Raw genomic sequence first — 20,029 nt, forward strand, 5'->3', positions numbered from 1 at the left:
AGCAGACCCAGTGTTTTTTTCTGAATCGTCACGTTTAGTTTGGGAAAATCATCATTTTCAAAACTTAACATCTATATTTGTATGAATATAGTTATTAAAATCATTCAGTAAACATGTTTGTGTTTTTTACAGTAAAATATAAGTACTACTAGGATTTTTTGTTTTTGTGTGATTTCAGATCAGTTGTGTTACTACAGCATGTCAATGAAACATGGCTGTAAATTCAGACACGTGAGACTGAGCTGAAAACACTGAAACCAAACAAGGCAAAAACAAACTGTAGTCAAAGATGTCCAGTTATACCTTCATGTCAGTGCAGATTTCTGACATTTTGTATAAATTTAAGCAACAATTTAATTATTTCTAATAAAAAAAACAGTGAAACTGCACACAAACATGAAAACGTGACATCAATCTTATAAAAACATTATGTTTATTAATCAGTGATGTTTGAAACCTTTCCTGGTGAGTTTGATCCAGGAGGGTCTGAAGCCAGAGTGAGACAGAGACTGTGCAGAGACTGTAGAAGGACAGAGCAGCAGCAGAGCAGTCCAGATACACTGATGATCCTGTCAGATCCAGAGGGACACACAGGGATGATGCTGGACTCTACATTGTGTCTGACAGTGGAGCTGTTCTCAGAGCAGTTCACTCTGCAGCACTGACAGTCATCTGCACTTCATTCCTCTGTCAGTCACTGCTGGATGAAGCTCTCCTCTCCACCTCCCAGTAACATGGCCCAGTCAGAGCGTCTCTACACACAAGCTGCTGCTGCTTCAACCTCTCTGGATCATCAGGACACAGCTGCTCCTCTCAGCACACACACCGTCCTGTTTACCATCATCGCCTCCACCTGTACAGAGAAGGAGGAAGAGCAGAGGAGATAAACGAGTGTTTCCAGAGATAGGGTTCATACGCTTTTTTCAGGGTCAAATTCAAGCACTTTTTAAGCACTTTCAATGTCCCATTTCAAGCTTTTCCAGCACATTTATCTCAGTCTTGCAGCCCATGTCACCCTTACTTGCGGTCCACATAATGAAAAATTATTGTTCAAAAAATTATTTAATATGAAGGCAATAGGCAGAGTGTTACAGGCACAGCCCTAAAGAATGTAGCCTTGGGCAGTGTAGCCTAGCTGTGAGTAAGCTATCAAGACTCGACTGTACGCTGTGTTCCTGTTTTCCTCTGAAACAATAAGCTCCGTTGCAGCAGCCTTTCAACGCCTCTCTCTGTCTCTCGCTAGCAAAGTTGAGCCAGACAACAAAGTAAAGCTAGTTTTCAGCTACGAGCCCGACACGAACCCGACGTATCAGCCAGAGGTCCCTTTACTACGGTTCGGAGCCGCTGACCTGTTTTATATACGCACAAATAGTTTTCTACACGAGATCACTGCAAAAAGTGCAGCCTTACCTAATGTCCACCCACTGTTACTCGTTTATATTAAGATTTAAACATCTGGTTGGTATGACGAGTAACCTTCAGTAATAGTAATAAATCACACAGTAATAGTACATTCATGTAGCATGGTAATATATTAAGTAATCCAAAGTATTCAGAATACGTTACTCTCATTGAGTAACGTAACAGAATACGTTACAAAATACATTTTGGGGCATGTAATCTGTAATCTGTAATGGAATACATTTTAAAAGTAACCTTCCCAACACTATCAGTGGCTGATAGTGAACCACAGGCCTCAGTGTGAGCTTGAAGATATTTATAATGTTTAAGTAGTTTAACGTGCAGGTGCTGACGATAAACACATTTTTGTTTTTTGGGGGTTTTTTTCCACTCTTTAACACGTTTTCCTGTGTTTTGTGTTTGCTACAGACAATGGTTTTTTGTTTTTTTAATTTAATTTAATTTTCAGTTGTTACAGACGGGACAGATATGACTGAGGGATAGGAAAGGGAGAAAGACAGATAAAGGAAAAGAAAAACAGAAGGGAAGAGGGACAGTGAGAAAGGAAACTTAAAAAGAGAAAGAAAACAAATCTCCTGGATCACCCGTTGAGAGAAAGAAGAGAAAACAAGCAAAAACAACAGAGCAACATACTAAACACAACACCATCACGTTAATCTAGCTGAGTGTAAACAGCAGTAAATACTAAATATTGAATGTTGTTGTGTAGCAAGCAGGACCAACAGCGCACAATGTGCTTGGAAATAGCAGCCAATAGAGGTGTAGTTTATGTCTATGAACAGTGAACATCCGTGTGCACACCTGTGTGGATCAGCGCGCTTGTATTCAAAAGGTTTCCACATGTAATGATCTGCTAGAGGATGTAGAGAGCCATAGCCCCGTCCCTCAGGGCATGAAGGAGGCATGGAGGAGATCCAGGCCCCAGACATCCAGAGGCCCCAGCGTGCGAGAGCCCAAGGAGGACCACCGGAGGGGCATCTGTGCCACCCTCCTGGGAAGGGCTGAGGATCCCCAGACGAGGCGTCACCCAGTAGCCACGGAGCAGAAGCCAAAGGAGGCTGCAGTGGCGTGCCCACCGGCTCTGCCGGCAGCCAGCTGTGCCAGAGTGAACCGAGCCACAGGCCCACAGGCCGGAGGCCCGAGGGCCCCCTTTACCCCGGAATAGGCCTGACCGAGTAACAGGCGCCAGGCCCCGCCAAGTAGTCACCAGGAGTGAGCTGGTACATACCTGAGCGCCCAGCCCCGGACACCAAGAACCACCAATGCACCGACCCCTGAGGGCATCAGTCACCGGCAGGGAGTGTGGTGAGGGGAGATAGGCCTCCACACTTTGGAGAGCCTGGCAGTTCCCAGAGAGGTGGAGTCTAAGACCCGACCTGACATATAAACACAGACAAACAGGCACACACAGACACAAACATGCATTCCCACCCTCATGCACACATATACAAATACTCAGCACTCACCCAACGTAGGGATAGACATACATGGACACTGTACACACAATCACACTCCCCAAACAAACTCTATACCCCGGGTCCAGGTACCCTCACCCCTGGAGGGGGAAACGGCACCTAGACCCAGGAGATGTTACCCTTTCCCCCGGGGTGGAGGCAAGCAGACCGTCCCAGGCTCTGCAGCAGCAGGGAGGCCCCAATCGGACGGCCAACACCTCCTTCAAGCTCCCCCACCCCGATGGCTAGCAGAGAACAGGGGTGTGTGAAGACCCCAAACCTCCCTCCTCTCGCTCATGTGTAGTGTTGCTGCGTGTTGTTCTAAGGTGCATTTAAAACACGGGAGATCAGATCATTACATGTAGGAACCTTTTAAAAACAAGCGCGTCCATGCTCACAGGTGTACACACGGGTGCTCACACACACAAACTACACCCTTTTTGGCTCCTACCTCAAAGCACACTGTGCGCTGTCGATATTACATGCTGCACAATAATGTTTAACATTTAGTATTTACTGTTATATTCCCATAGATCATCATGATGTTGTTTATTGTATTGCTCTCGTCTTCTTCTGCTTGTTTTCGTTTTTCTTTCTCAACAGGTGATCCAGGTGGTTGATAGATGTATTTTTTGTCTGCTTATTTAGTTGTTTTTTGCCCTTTATCCCCGTCCCTCTTCCCCGCTGTTTTTTCTCTCTCTTTCTTTCTCCCCTTTCTTTTCCCCAGTCAAATCTGTCCCGTATCTTTCCAATAAGGCTGGGATGGTCAATTTGGTAAAGCAAATCCGTTGGGCATCTTTCTTCGCCTTTAGACAATAATTCTGATGCAAAAGAGCCTGTTAGGGAAAATATTCTAAAACACTTCTTCAGTAAAGACTCAGAGAAGAGAAACACACAGAACTTCTTGCTAGCAAGGGCAGCCTCCAGACTGAGACTCGCACTAAGAAACTGCCCCAATCTTTATTTATACTTCAGTAGGTGTGTGTGTGTGTGTGTGTGTGTGTGTGTGTCCTGCTGATCAAAGGGTCATGAGAGCACAAAAGGTACATCCTTGGTCAGGAAAGGGGGTAGTCTCCCCCACCCTAGATAACATGGTGAGGAAGTCCAGCAGTTCATCTATATGTAAAGAAGCACTTAAACTAAAACAGACATAGCTACGTTAATCCTGCCGTAAAACAATAAAACAAGGTATGAGCTCTCATGCTCCCAGACGTGGGGGTGCATTCCTGGGATGCACCCCAAGCCTGCAGCCTGTTAGAGATCACACACAATTAATTATATGCCTCTAAGTATACATGGTTGAATATTTCCTAATACAAATAACTACATGCAGTATTCTACCATATGCAAACTTATATCACTAAAAGATTATACTGACTACTAAATACAATTTTCCATTGACAGAGCCAAACGGGACAGGAAATAAAACCCCCCAAAAAAACCCAGACAGAGGCGCAAGGCAGCCCAGGCGGGGAAATTTTGCTTTTACATTTTGCAACTCATTTTATTTTTCTATCTGATAAGAAAACTATTGAATCAGATAGTTATTTATGGTGAATGAAATACAGTTACACTTTCAAGCACTTTTAAGCACCATATCTGAAATTCAAGCACTTTCAAACCTTGAAAAGACTTGAAAAAACTTCAGTAACCCTACAAACGTCACTGCTGTTTAGTTTTCTGTCTTCATTCATGTTGGAAGTGATAGCAGAGCTGTACGTTTGAATTGTTTCAGAAATCTCTCAGTCAGAACATGCTATATCATGTTTAGGTGGAAGCTAGCGAGCTAACTTCCTGCTAACTTCTAACTCCGTTAAATTTAATGAATCCTGTTTTCATGGATGCCTGGATGTTAAACTTAATTGTTACACCTGGTAAAGCTGCAACGCTGATCATTTTATTAAAGATGAAAGAATTTAGACAGTTTGTAACTCTCAGTGATGCCGCAGTGTTCGATTGGCTTTGGGACCTGAAGAAGACGGAGTTTAGGACCCAGATTCCTCCACGAGGCTCCTGACTACAGTAGCTGTAATGGTCCAACAATCCATCAAGCGGTGCGGCTTCATCTCTTACCAAAGTCGTACTTAAACATTTTTGACAGATTTTTGAGCGCCGTGTAGCACATGAAATCGGTCCGAGGTCAGTAAGCACAACCAGAATTCATACATAAGGCGCTCTGTCGATTTTTGAGAAAATTAAAGGATTTTAAGTGCGCCTTATAGTGCGGAAAATATGGTACGTCCACAACAAACTTGTTCACACTTCATTACTAGAGAAGTTAACCATGTTTAATACATTACCACTGAAGCAACATTGACTGACTACAACCATTTACTGACCTCAGAGTTTCCAGGCTATAGTGTGAATTCTCTACAAGATCAGACAATCGCTTCACATGTAGATGCTGCAGGTTGTTTCCTCTCAGCTCCAGCTCTCGCAGATGGGTAGGGTTGAATGTCAGAGCTGAGTGCAGATATTCACAGCCAACAGCTGATATAAAGCAGTATTCCAATCTGCATAAAGAAAAGATGAGTTTAGAAAAACGCGGAAGAAAAATAAAGCACAAGTTTATTAAATAACTCAACTGAAATCACTTATGTTTATTAGACAAAGTGCTTGAAATCATTCAGTGTTTCATCATCTGTTCAGAGTTGAAGAAGCTTCAGAATGTAGAAGTTCAGAAAATGGAAACTCCAAACAGCTGAAGCCAACAGGAAGCAGCTTCAAACAGGAAACTGTGCAGAGTTTCAGACTATATGTCCTGATGCAGCCAGTTGGATTTTGGAGATTTGAATCTCTGTTCTGTGACTAAGTCCTTGAATCATTTCTTCCAGTTGGTCCAACAAGACAGACTAAGTATTGGACATGTGTTGTGGCTCCATTAGGGGAGCTTCTAGATGTGATGTGATGGCCCCTCTGGGTCTGTCAGGTCACAGCACTGAAGAGAGCTCAAACTGGGCACACAGCTGTTCCAGTCTGGACCAAAGACTCTATACTGGTCTGTGTTTATCTAACCTGTTCAGTTTGCTTCTCATCTTTGCTTATGATCGTGTGGTTTCACTGCTTTTTATTCTCAGATATACTAATGAGTGTCAGAGAAATTAGGATTTGTCTGTTTTCCATGCTCATGGCTGTTTAATTAAGAGTGAATGGTCCACAGTATGGTTATGGCCCAGTGATTTAGCCAAATTAAAAAAGAGACACTTTCATAACACTAGAAACTGACTTTAATCTTGACCAGCCCCACCAGAAGCTGTGGGCCAACAGGGACCACTGGTCGCCTGTGGTCAGAAACAGCTGCTATAGTTCAGGCCTAACTCCAAACCAGACGACCCTGTGTCCCTCACCACCTCCTCCTTACTTTCTTTCTGATGTCTTTTAACTTGCATGGTTGCATGGTGCTTTTTTATAATGAATATTTTGTTAGATAATCAGATTTTGCCATAATGGGCCTACTCTACATGAAGGGCTACATCTGCAGTTTAATGCCACCACAATGTTTTTATCATGTACATCCACACACAACATGGTGACTGACCTCAAAGTTTCCAGTCTGCAGTATGGACTCTGCAGAAAACCACACAACTGCTTTACTCCTGAATCCTGCAGCTTGTAATTGTGACACAGGTCCAGATGTTTCAGATGGGAGGGGTTGGACTTCAGAGCTGAGGTCAGATAAACACAGCTGATCTGTGACAAACTGCAGATGCTCAGCCTAAATAACGAATGAAAGATATGTGTGTTGGATTTTTTACTTGAAATCATTCAGTGTTTATAATCCAAACAGCTTATATGTGTTTGTGTGTGCGCATGTTTGTTTCAACCACAGGCCTTTATGTTTCAAGGTTAAAAGAACAGTTAGAAAGAATTTCATATATGTAAATATTAGGGGTGCAACGATACACAAAATTCACGGTTCGGTTCGATACTTTGGTGTCACGGTTCGATATTTTTTCGATACAAAAAAAAATGTTGATGCCTTTTTAATTTGTCATTTATTAAATTTTCACGGCACATTCTGCACCACATCTCTGTGCGTTCATCATTTGTTTGAAGCCAGCTCACCTCCTGCAACTACTTTTCCGAGAATACGCGCTTCTTTTGTGGTTCGGACTCCTGACATTTCTTTGGAGGTGGAGGAACATCACAGTAATTGCTTAAAGGAGCGTCTTCGACATCTTTAAGAGTTCTAAACAAATGTCTGTCCTCCTGAAAATCTTATGTACGCAAACACGCGTTGCAACTTCTTATCTTGTGCGCGTTTTTTATTTTGACAGCGAATGCGCACCTGCGCACCACTTATGTGCAGCCCTGGTTATTTAGCTCGTCATTTTGCAGCCACAGAAATTCTTTTGTCCATGAAACCATAAAGCTGCACTTTCTTTTTGCCTTATAGTCTGATTTGTCATAACTTTTCCGTTTTGTGGTAAGCTTTTCTTTGGCTGTCACTTCTTCACCCTGACCTGTCTTATTTGGCTCAGCAGAACTGAAATGCTTTTACACGCTCACTCACATAAGCTCAGCGATTCTCTGCGATCAACCTCTCACATGTTTAAGCTGCGGGAGATTTCACTTGTCATGTTTGCATAGTAAGCTAACGATTAATAAGACGATGTCAGAGGAATTGGTGCACAAATTATCATCACTCACAGATCAGTGCTGTCGCTCTCTATACACAGTTCGCACGATTGCAAAGTGAAAGCAAAAAACAAGCGCAAATTCAAACGCGACTTCAATATGTCACATATTGACAGTGGCTCACCGATGCCAATGACATAATTACCCAGCTACATTTCTGAAAGAATGCAAAAGCATTGACATATATTTTTCCTTCCTACAATAGCCGGACGGGCAGGGCAGAGATAGATTTTGGTAGCCCGACTGGAAAAATCGCTAGCTCCAGGACGTCGGGCTAGCGATATTGCAAGCCCTGTATCTGATTGAGGAATCACTCATCTTTGGAAAAGAGAGTTTATTACAGAGAAATGTCTCTTTCCAAAATAAAAGCTATACTATCCGCTTCTTCTGGGCTATATTCTCAGCAGCATAAGGAGAATCATGTGCTAACAGCTGTCTAAATGACTCGGCTAAAGTTAGTAGCATGCTTGTTGTTTTTGACTTTGCACTAGGATGATGTCGGCGTAAATGTGCAGTCATATTCGTTGTGTTCCCACTAGTGCTTTCAGGTTAATCTCGTTGAAATGACCTTAACGTCACAACACGGCAAATCTCCGTTAACGAGCTACCGCCGATCGCCCCGTGCATGGGGCTAGACGGCCAACACGTTAACGAGCTAACTGCGCTAACACACTAGTTCCCACCCATGTAATTGAGCATTGCATGGCACATCCAACATACTGTTTTACTTTAGTCCATGACTCGCTTACCTTCAGGGTCATACGTCACATGAAAACCAAAATAATTCCAAACGCCAGATCTGAATGAGGGTGGGGGAGGTCCATGTTGCAAGGAGAGCTTAACTTCTGTCTCGCTAGCTTGCCCTGCGCTCAGTGAATCTGCGTTCGACTACTCCGCCTAGGCTGCACTGTCACTGAGCGCTCAACACAGACAGCATCGTCAGAAGGAAAGTTGATAAAATAAATTAAAAATGTTGTATTGTTCGATACATATGCGTACCGAACCGAAAGCACTGTATCGAACGGTTCAATATCGATACGAATATCGTTGCACCCCTAGTAAATATGTATATGCTGCCCTCTGGTTTCACAGCATCAGGACCAGAACAGCAAAATCAGAGAAACCCAGAACGGCCCAGCTGCTCCAGCCTTGACTATAAGGTCACTTCCTGTGTCTGTAACATCTTTGACCTTCCACTCTTCCAGCCAATTAAAAACAAAGCTGACCGTTCCTTTTTCCTTCTGCTCTCATTTTCTGAGGCTCTTCTTCACTCTTCAGGAGCCGTCTACCAGAGCTGTTGCCCATGAAATTAATGTTCATTTCTCTGTCATGAGCCATCTCCAAAGGCGTTTCAGAGAATTTGGAAGTACCTCCACATCCAGCATGTTCACCTCTAGGATCATCTGAGACCAGCTGCAGCAACAATCGGTGTGTGGCATCAGCGGTTTGCTGACGTCACTGTTGTGGATCGAGTTGCCCATGGTGGCGGTGCAGTTCTGGTATGGCCAGGCGTATGTTATGGACAACGAACACAGGTGCATTTTATTGCTCGCATTTTAAATGCACAGCGATACCGTGACAAGATCCCGAGGCCCATTGTTGTGCCATTCATCCACAACTGTCATGTTGCCGGATGATAATGCACAGCCCCATATTGCAAGGATCTCTACACAATATCAGAATCAGAATCGTGTTTATTGGCCAAGTATATGTGCAGACACATACAGGGAATTTGGTTCCGGTAGATGGTGGCTCTCAAGCACAGCAATGTAAATCTCACACACACACACACACACACACACACACACACACACACACACACACAAGTGTCTATATATACACATTACACATACATACACAAAGCTGTGTAAACCAACTATAAATAACGAATCTAAACTTATATACATAAAATACAGAAATGAATGAGGTGGAATGAATACTACAAAATGTACATAAGGTGCAGTTGCAGTCTGGCAGTGTGACAGGTCAACTGTTAAGAAGGGAGATGGCGAGGGGAAAGAAACTGTTCCTGTGTCGGGTGGTCCTGGTCTGCAGGCTTCTGTACCGTCTGCCAGAGGGCAGCAGATCAAAAAGTCTGTGTGCAGGGTGTGAGGGGTCTGTGATGAGTTTCCCTGCCTGGTTCCTGGTTCTTGAGAGGTACAGATCCTGGATGGAGGGCAGGGGGGCGCCGATGATCCTTTCTGCTGCCCGTACAGTCCGCTGCAGTCTGCTCCTGTCCTGTTTAGTGGCTGCTCCATACCAGACTGTGATGGAGGAGCACAGGACAGACTCAATGACCGCAGTGTAGAACTGGATCAGCAGCTCCTGTGGAAGACTGTACTTCCCCAGTTGTCTCAGGAAGTACATCCTCTGCTGGGTCTTTTTGAGGATGGAGTTGATGTTGGTCTCCCACTTCAGGTCCTGGGAGATGGTTGTACCCATATTTGGAAGTATCGAGTATGTTTGGGATGCTCTGGATCCGGGGTATATGACAGCATGTTCCAGTTCCTGCCAATATTCTGCAAAATCACTCAGCTATTGAAGAGGAGTGGACCAATGTTCCATAGCCCACAATCAACAACCTGATCAACTCTATGCAATGGTTTTACACTGTGTGAGGCAAATGGTGGCCACACCAGATACTGACTGAACCTAAAAACAAGAAGAGTGCACAATGAAGATCCTGATTGTAGATCAGTATAATACTGCGATCGCCGATCGTGGCTCAAGAGTTGGCAGTTCGTCTTGTAACCGGAAGGTTGCCGGTTTGAGCCCCGACTCGGACAGTCTCAGTTGTTGTGTCCTTGGGCAAGACACTTCACCTACTGCCTACTGGTGTTGGCCAGAGGGGCCGATGGCAGCCTTGCTTCTGTCAGTCTGTCCCAGGGCAGCTGTGGCTACAACTGTAGCTGCCTCCACCAGTGTGTGAATGAATAGTGGAATTGTAAAGCGCTTTGAGGGTCTCGAAAAGTGCTATATAAATGCAATCCATTATTATTTTATTATTAATATCAGCCTAATGTCTGCAGCCTCTTTAACATAACTAAAACATAGTGTCTGACCTCAGTGTTTCCAGTCTACAGCGGGGACTCTCCAGGAAACCACACAGCTGCTTCACTCCTAAATCCTGCAGGTTGTTTCCCCTCAGGACCAGATGTTTCACATGGGAGGGGTTGGACTTCATAGCTGAGGCCAGATAATAACAGCTGACCTGTGACAAACTGCACCACTCCAGTCTGTATAAAGAAGAAAAGAAAAAAGCTTATTCGACAGTTTCTGGTTTAAATCATTGAGGGTTTCACTGTTTTTCAGATTATATGATGCAATGTGTCCAACAGTGAGACTCTAATTAATGTAATTTATTATGAACCAGACACATATAGCCTAAGCCTAATAGTGGCTAGAAAAAGACAACACAGAGGTTCTGGTGATGGCAGCACAATAACAAGCCCTAAGCAAAGATGCCAAGGAGACAATCTTCAGGACAGACGTGATGCTCAGAAGTCTGTCATCTCGTGGCCTACTACAATAAAGAACCTGTTGAACATTATGGACAATGCTGGGCATCATCTGCATATGGCCATAAACAACCAGAGGAGTCTGTTCAGTGACAGGTTGCTTCTCCCCAAGTCAACGACCAACAGACTTAAAAACTCCTTTGTCCCACACGCCATCAAACTGTTTAACTCCTCTCTGGAGGGGAGAGGGAGGGGAAACAGGGGGACAAAGGAGGGGGGAACAACTAATGTGTAGTGCCTTTGTCACTGTGCAATATTTTTTACATATTTATATATATTTTTTCTCTCTCTCTCTCTTTTAACATTCAACGGTGTAATAGACTCACAAAAGTTGAAATGTGCAATTCCCTGGTATTCTTATTCCTGTTTATTCTATTTATCCCTATTGTATAATCTGTATTTATATATTTGTGTATGTGTATATGGTATATTTGGCCCAGTTTGCATTCTCTCTGGTTACCTCAGCTTCCCAGCTGAGTTGACTGGTAACTCTAAATTGTTCATAGTTATGAATTTGAGTGTGAACGGTTAAATGTGTTTCCCTGTGACAGACTGGTGATCTGTCCAGGGTGTGCCCCGCCTCTCGCCCTATGGTAGCTGGGATAGGCTCCAGCCCCCCATGCGAGCCTGACAAGGATAAGTGGAAGAGAATGGATGGATGGATCTATAATTGAGCCATTTGTATATATTAGAGCTATTTCTTATATCTTTCTAAAGTCTGTAATATATTGTATTGTTTAATTCAGTTCAGTCTGTTACTGTTATTGCCCTAGAGCAGGGGTCTCAAACTCAAATGAGCCGTGGGCCACTTCTGGCACTGTCATCTCATTGGAGGGCCACTTTAGTGTTCAAGTAGTACAAAAAACAAACAAGAAAACACCCACTAATATTTCCTAAAATGTAGTGTTTTGTTTGTTTTATCCATCCATCCATCCATTCGCTTCCGCTTATCCTTTTCAGGGTCGCGGGGGGCGCTGGAGCCTATCCCAGCTGTCATAGGGCGAGAGGCGGGGTACACCCTGGACAGGTCGCCAATCTGTCACAGGGCCAACACACAGGGACAGACAACCATTCACACTCACATTCATTTGCACATTCACACCTAGTGACAATTTGGATTATCCAATTAACCTATCCCCACAAGCTGCATGTCTTTGGATGGTGGGAGGAAGCCGTCCAAAGAGAGAACCCCCGCAAACACGGGGAGAACATGTAAACTCCACACAGAAAGACCCTCGCCTGATGGTGGAATTGAACTCAGGACCTTCTTGCTGTGCGGCAACAGTGCTAACCACTGTGTCACCGTGCTGCCCTGTATACAGTTTATTTATTTAATTTAATTTAATTTACACAATAAAAAATAAATAAACTGTATACAGTTTATTTATTTTTTATTGTGTAAATTAAATTTTTGTAAAACTAAGGTTCCATGTGTCACTGTTGAAGTGGGGCATTAATCAGTGTGATGCCACTTGTAAACATGTTGCATGTGTGGGGTTTCCCAGCCAGAGCTGCATGGACTCCACACTGGTGAGGCACACTTTCTGTAGCTCCTCTCCCTGTACTAAATTGTACATTTAAATTTGTTGTATTTTTCTTTGCTAAGTATTAGTTAGCAAAACAAAATTTCAAACATGAACGCAATTTTTTTTCTCACTCTTAACTGCAATGAAAATGCAATGAAATGTATTTGACGAGCAGAAGACAGTCACTCAGCGGTATAGTACAGTAGTTTCATTGAACTACCAAATAAACAGCTCTTTCTGGCCAGACACGTGGCAGCACTTCTGCTACAATTTTGTTTGTATTTAACAAAATAAAAATGCAGGCATAAGCGTACATATTAGTTTTCGACGGCAAGTGAAAATTGTTTTCTTTACAAATAAATCTCTCACTGAACTAACACAGCCCTCAACATGTTTGCACTCCCTTGTTACCTTGGCCAGGTCCGTGGCTCCGAACCGTGGTAAGGAGACCTCTGGCTAATACTTCGGGTTCTGTGTCGGGCTCGTAGCCGGGAACTAGCTTTACTGTCTGGGTCAACTTTGCTAGCGAGAGACAGAGAGAGGCGTTGAAAGGCTGCTCCAGCAGAACTTGATTGTTTCGGAGGAAAACATGAACACGGTGTACAGTCGAGTATTTACAGCTTACTTACAACTGGGCTGGTCAGGCACTGCTTCCATCTCCCGTTTCTGCTCGGTAGCACCTCGTACTTTTCGACTTTCCATTTTTCTCCCTCCCTCACACACACACAGCGGGAGGGGCGGTCCCACATGTTCTCCCTGCAGCACGGACTACACCGCCCACGAGGCTACAGTCTTAAAGGGCCATGCTTGTAACACACTGCCGTCGTATTAAATCATTTTTGAATAATAATTTTAAAAAAAATTCTTCTTCACATTTATATGCCGGCCGCAAGCAGAGGTGACGTGGGCCGCAAATGGCCCGTGGGCCGTTTGTTTGAGACCCCTGCCCTAGAGTGACTGTAACTATATAATTTCCTTAGAGATTAATAAAGTTATCTAATTCTTATACAGGAGCTCAACAATGGACTATATGCTGTCTCTATTCCTGTTCACCTTGTACTCCTCAGTACACCTCTGGGTCATTCAGTCTACATACTCAATCTGATGATTCTGAGCAAGTTTAATCTACACCAAATAGACTAAAGTATTTTTGTACCTACACATTATACATACAGGAGTGTTATCTGTTATCAGAGGCAGCTGACAGGTACCGGCAGCGGCTGATGCCAAAACTCAGGTGTACTAGGAGTTTGGTGAGACCTTGGAACAAGTCTTTTGATCGGTTCTTTTAAAGTACATTGGTTATTGAGTCTGGCTTCGGGCACCGGAAGTCTACGACCACAGCTACGTTTGGTGGACTCTGTGGAATCCTTTAAAACTTTTCTATTTTAACAAGCCTTCTGTTGAGCAATTTTGTTGTTGTTGTTATTTTTTTTATTATTTTTTTTAATTTACATTGTATTGTCTGTTTTGGTACTTTACGTTCTGTTTATTTTAACCTTGCACAGAGCTTTGTGACTACCTGTGTATGAAAAGCACTTAATAAATAAACTTTACTTACTTATAAAATATTTTGTAAGAGAAAAAAACCCAAAGACTTTGCAGGGAGAGACACACTGACACTGGCAGGACATCTATGCTGTTCATTAAATGTCAATAAGTTCTTGAGAGTTAAAATGAACTTTTGGGTGTTTTGACTGGTGTGTGATTAATGTTAATTGCTTCTTACCCAGTAAACTGGTAATGACTTACTACTACAGTAAGATAAAATTCTGTTAAATCCAGAGAACTGAAAATTTAAGTTCTCTGGATTTGCATATCATAAAAACGTGGCGTCTAACCTCAGAGTCTGCAGTCCCCCGTGTGGATCCTCCAGAAAACCACATAGCCGCTCCAATCCTGAATCTTGCATCATGTTAAGACTCAAGTCCAGATGTTTCAGATGGGAGGGGTTGGACTTCAAAGCAGAGGCCAGATAATCACAGCTGATATCTGACAAACTGCATTTCTCCAATCTGAATAAAAATGTAAAAGGTATCAGCTTAACAAATTGACTTCCTGTTTGAAGTCATTCAGTATTCATAATGTGTTCACAGCAGAAAATTGAGAATATAAAAGCTGATACTGAATGAACATGTTGCTTCTCCAGCAATAATAGAAATAGTGAGCTTCAATATTTAGTTTCATTTTTTATGATTTCTGAACGACAATTAGTTTAAATGGCTGAGTGGAGTAAAATTTGAAAAACAAAGCGGAATGTTTTAAATGTTTAATTGAGTGAGATCAAAATCCTCATAATAGCCTGTCACTTCTATTTGGAGCCAAAAGGAAAAACTGTTGTTCAGTCATTTGGCAAGAGACAACATTTCTGAAAGCACTCAAACTTCTTCACATTTGTCTTCAGACACATCCTGAACATTTAGGAACTAAAGAAAGTTTCAAACATGAATCAAAGATCTGAAATATAGAAAAAAACAACAGCTGCAGTCAGTGAACTCACCTCAGAGTCTCCAGTCGACAGTTTGGACTCTCCAGTCCAGCACACAGAAGCTTCACGCCTGAACCTTGCAGCTTGTTTCCACTCATGTCCAGCTCTGTCAAATGGGAGGGGTTGGACTTCAGAGCTGAGACCACAACTTCATAGTGAGTCTCTGAGAGTCCACACTGAGCCAGTCTGTGATTATAGAAAATATACAATCTGTGTTATAAAGACAGACCGAGTGTACATTAATGCAAAAAAGCTCAAGTGTGTGTGGAGGAGCAGCAAGGACAGTTTCTGTTGTTGAGGTCATCTGGAGCAGTTTTGGAGTAGCAGAGGCTATTTCTGTTGGTGTAGGCAGTTTGTGTTTGTGGGGCGACCGTGGCTCAGGGGCTTGGGAAGCGTATCTGTAACCGGAAGGTCGCCGGTTCGATCCCTGGGCTCTCTGTCCTGGTCGTTGTGTCCTTGGGCAAGAGACTTTACCCTACCGCCTACTGATGTTGGCCAGAGGGGCCGATGGCGCGATATGGCAGCCTCGCTTCTGTCAGTCTGCCCCAGGGCAGCTGTAGCTACAACTGTAGCTGCCTCCACCAGTGTGTGAATGCGAGAGTGAATGAATAGTGGCATTGTAAAGCGCTTTGGGTGCCTTGAAAAGCACTATATCAATCCGTTACTATTATTATTCCAGTGATTCATGGAGATTGAACCACTCACTATGTCACTAATTATGAGCCTGAGACAGAATAAGGTAACTGCTCTCCACCTCTATACAAACACAGTGGCTGACAGAGAAAGACACAGCAAGTCTCCCACATCCAGATGAAAACAAAATCTTTACCAGCCAGTGAATGTTACATTTAAATACATTCACAACAACACATGATTGAGCCTTCTAATAAATATAAAACAAAATAAATTGATTTCAGCTAGATTTAAAGTGACTTTAAATGGCTGCATTTTCCTGTCATATTATTTAAATGTTATCCAACAATTACAGAAATCTATGTATTTTTTGTATTTAATCACCAAAAACTGAGCCACCACCATCATCTACATCATCCACCCAGGTGTTCTAAGGATCCAATGACAATAACCCCCTAAGTATGAGTGGCCTCATACTCCTTTTACCGTGTGAAAAACTGCTGAGCTTTGCTTTCACCAAAGGAAAGCTGAATGTAAAACTAAAACAAAAGAAAATTATTTTGTACTGTCTACGTATTAAAAACAAATCTACCAGTCTACACTGTGTACGGTGTAAATGATCACATCTGGACTCACCGAGCCTTTCTGCAGTTCCTCACAGCTGGAATCAGTCTGTGTCGTCCTTGGTCTGATGTGTTGTATTTCTGCAGGTCCAACTCATCCAGAACCTCTTTTGACATCTGCAGCATGTGGGCCAGAGCTGAGCAGTGGATCTCAAAGAGTCTCTCTGATCTGTTTTTTGACTTCAAAAATTCTTGGATATCCTGATGTATTGAGAGGTTATTCATTTCTATCAGACAGTAAAAAATGTTGATGCTTCTGTCAGGAGAGATTTTATCACTGTTCATCATCTTCAGGTTGTTGATGACTCTCTGGATGGTTCCTGGGTTTTTCTCTGTCTGACCCAGCAGACCTCCTAAGAGTCTCTGGTTGGATTCCAGACAGAGGCCATGAAGGAAGCGGACAAACAGGTCCAGGTGGCCGGTTTTACTTCTCAGTGATTCTCTCATGGTTTCTGAAAGGAGCTCAATAAGTGATGGGATATTATGCCAGATATCCAGAAAATCCCTCAGCACCTTTGTCTTCCTGCTGGTGAAACAGTGGAACATGTATACTGCAGCCAGAAACTCCTGGATGCTCAGATGAACAAAGCAGTAGACTGGTTTCTGGAAGATCACACACTCTCTTTTGAAGATCTCTGTACAAACTCCTGAGTACACCGAGGCCTCCGTGACATCAAGACCACACTGCTCCAGGTCTTCTTGGTAGAACATGATGTTTCCTTTCTCCAGATGTTCAAACGCCAGCCTCCCCAGCTTCAGAAGAACTTCCCTGTCAGCCTCCGTCAGCTCCTGTGGACTCGTCTCATGTCCCTCGTGGTACTTGTTCTTCTTCCTCTTTGTCTGAACCAGCAGGAAGTGTGAGTACATGTCAGTCAGGGTCTTGGGCAGCTCTCCTCTCAGCTCTGTAGTCACCATGTGCTCCAGAACTGTAGCAGTGATCCAGCAGAAGACTGGGATTCTACACATGATGTGGAGGCTCCTGGATGTCTTCATGTGGGAGATGATTCTGCTGGACAGCTCTTCATCACTGAATTTCCTCCTGAAGTACTCCTCCTTCTGGGCGTCAGTGAAGCCTCGTACTTCTGTTAGCCTGTCAACACATGTAGGAGGGATCTGATTGGCTGCTGCGGGTCGGGAAGTTATCCAGACGAGAGCCGAGGGAAGCAGATTCCCCTGGATGAGGTTTGTCAGCAGCTGGCTGACTGATGACTTCTGTGTGACATCAGACAGCAGCTTCCTGTTGGTGAAATCCAATGAAAGTCTGCTTTCATCCAGGCCGTCAAAGATGAACAAAAGCTGAGAGACAGCCAGCTTCTCTGCTGAGACCTTCTGTAATGTTGGATGGAAAACATGGAGCAGCTCCAGAAGACTGTACTGCTCATCTCTGATCAGGTTCAGCTCCCTGAATGAAAGCAGAACCACCACACTGACATGTTGGTTCTCCAAGCCCTCTGCCCAGTCCAGAGTGAACTTCTGCACTGAGAAGGTTTTTCCAACACCAGCCACGCCGTTGGTCAGAACCACTCTGATGGGTGTCTGTTGGTCAGGTAAGGCTTTAAAGATGTCCTGGCACCTGATTGGAGCGTCATGGAGGGCGTCCATCTTGGAAGCTGTCTCCAGCTGCCTCACCTCATGTTGGGTATGAACCTCTTCACTCTGTCCCTCTGTGATGTAGAGCTCAGTGTAGATGGTGTTGATGAGGGTTCTACTTCCTGTTTCATCACGCACACATCTCCTCCTCAGACTGATCTTATGTTCATCTAAAACCTCCTGCAGACCAACATCTGCTGAAAAACAAAAAAAATAATGACACTAAAAAGGCGAGACCTGTGCCTAAACATATATTGAGTGTGCATGGGGAATTCCTTCTAGAGACACCGGTCCGTGAGATCTTCAACTCCCACTCTAGCAGAGTTTTGACAGCATTCCTGTCGGGGGAAATGAGTTCAAATAAAGTATGTTCAGCACCTCCATTGCCGAAACCACTGCCCAGAGCTGTGAGCACATGGTGGTTGGTGCCTGATGTGGTGGTAACCCCCAAACCAGATGTCCTATTGGGCTCGGTTAGCCTGTGAGACTTCTGAGGCAGCTGACAGGTACCAACAGGCCAAGCGGAATGCAGCAATTGCAAACCACTCGACCAGCTCTTTACCCTTTCAAGCACACTTGAAGGTGCATGTGAGTTTTCCCAACCAGTGTATATGTATTTTATGGAAAGCATTTGACTGTTTCCCCTTGAGTATTTTTTGAAGGGTGTTTTTAAAGGACTTGAAGGACGAGTTCCCCAAGTGGAGAATTCTTGTTCACCAGTAAGTGGAGAGGGAGATTGATGCTGCGGGTGTATTGATCGCCTGTACCAGCCTGTCTTGGTGAAGAGAGAGCTGAGTGTAAAACAAAGCTCTATTTACCAGTTGAGCTACGTTCCTACCCTCACCTATGGTCGTCAGCAGTGAACTCAAGAACTACTTTGCTGATACAAGTGGCAGAAATTAGTTTTCTCAGAAGGGTGGCAGGCTTCTCCCTTACTGATAGGGTGAGGAGTTCAACCATCTGGGAGAAGCTCAGAGTAGAGCCGCTGCTCCTCCATATCAAAAGGAGCCAGTCGAGGTGGTTCGGACATCTGACAAGGATCCCTCCTGGGTGAGTTGTCCTGGCCATGTTCCACTGGGAGGAGGCCCCGGGTCAGACCCAGGACATACTGGAGAGATTATATCTCTTGCCGATATAGGAATACCTCGGTGTTCCCCCAGACAAGCTGGGGGAGGCGGATGCATCTTTCAAAAATTATGGATTTGATCAACTGGTCCCTCAACGAAGGGAGGGAGAGAGCCCAATTGTCCCGAAGAGACATTTGCTGCTGGATACTCGATGGTTAGTTGCGTCGTGTGCCTGGCGACACTCTCGAAGGAAGACATTGAATGACAACTACCTATTCTGAACCATGATAACAGAGTTCTGGCTGATCGGTGCTGGCTCAGACCTGGGTTATCAAAGAACAAAGGAAGCGACTACAGCTGTTCCAACCCCCACAAGGCCTGCCGACATGACTGATGATGGGCCAGCTGTGAGCACTCATGCCTCTTCAACAGGAAATTGACAGACCTGGTGACCAGTGATGGACATTAGATCCGCTTTAAAATTGGATGCAGGTTGTTTACACTAACCCAAACAACCACCACTTTCATTAATGCGGCTACCCTTCGGGCACCAGCCAGAAGGCCCGAAGGCTGGAACAACAATTCTCCCAGTTAACGGGACTGTGGTTTGACTCTCTGACCATGCCCCAACTGTCATAGCTGTCATCTACCGCCCCCCAAAATTTAATTCTGTTTTTATAAGTGACTTTGCTGATCTGCTGGCCAACCTAGCTACTGTTTCCCCTAATATAATATTGCTGGGTGACTTCAACGTCCATGTGGATAACTGCGATCATCCTCTTACCAAAGACCTTTTATCCTGCTTTGATAGCTTCAGCCTTAAACAATACAAAAACTTCCCTACCCACACTAAGGGCCATACTTTGGACCTAGTCTGTTGTTCTGGACTTACCCCCTCCAACTGCACAGCTGACGAGCTGCCAATCTCTGATCATCTACTTCTCTCCTTTAATGTTCACATGACTTTCTCCATAATTAACAATCCTCATATTATTTCTTTCCACAATATCAAGAATATAAATCTCGATATCATTTCTTCTGCTCTCTAGCTGCTTGTCTCTTAACAATTC

At 43.9% G+C, this 20,029-nt stretch overlaps 1 protein-coding gene across 1 annotated transcript in view; it reads right to left on the minus strand.

Moving 5' to 3' along the window:
- Positions 1–180: 180 nt before the first annotated feature.
- Positions 181–20,029, minus strand: part of LOC308385296 (uncharacterized protein) — a 46,968-nt gene continuing 27,119 nt past the window's right edge. Inside the window, exons 15-21 of the mRNA XM_080864136.1 lie at positions 16,316–18,089; positions 15,059–15,232; positions 14,400–14,573; positions 10,577–10,750; positions 6,415–6,591; positions 5,216–5,389; positions 181–853 (exon numbers count right to left, since the gene is read on the minus strand). Coding sequence (XP_080720262.1) covers positions 841–853; positions 5,216–5,389; positions 6,415–6,591; positions 10,577–10,750; positions 14,400–14,573; positions 15,059–15,232; positions 16,316–18,089 — 2,660 coding nt within the window. The 3' untranslated portion in view covers positions 181–840. The remainder of the gene's footprint in view (positions 854–5,215; positions 5,390–6,414; positions 6,592–10,576; positions 10,751–14,399; positions 14,574–15,058; positions 15,233–16,315; positions 18,090–20,029) is intronic.

Source organism: Rhamphochromis sp. 'chilingali', assembly GCF_963969265.1.
Source record: "Rhamphochromis sp. 'chilingali' genome assembly, chromosome: 18".
Taxonomy (NCBI): domain Eukaryota; kingdom Metazoa; phylum Chordata; class Actinopteri; order Cichliformes; family Cichlidae; genus Rhamphochromis; species Rhamphochromis sp. 'chilingali'.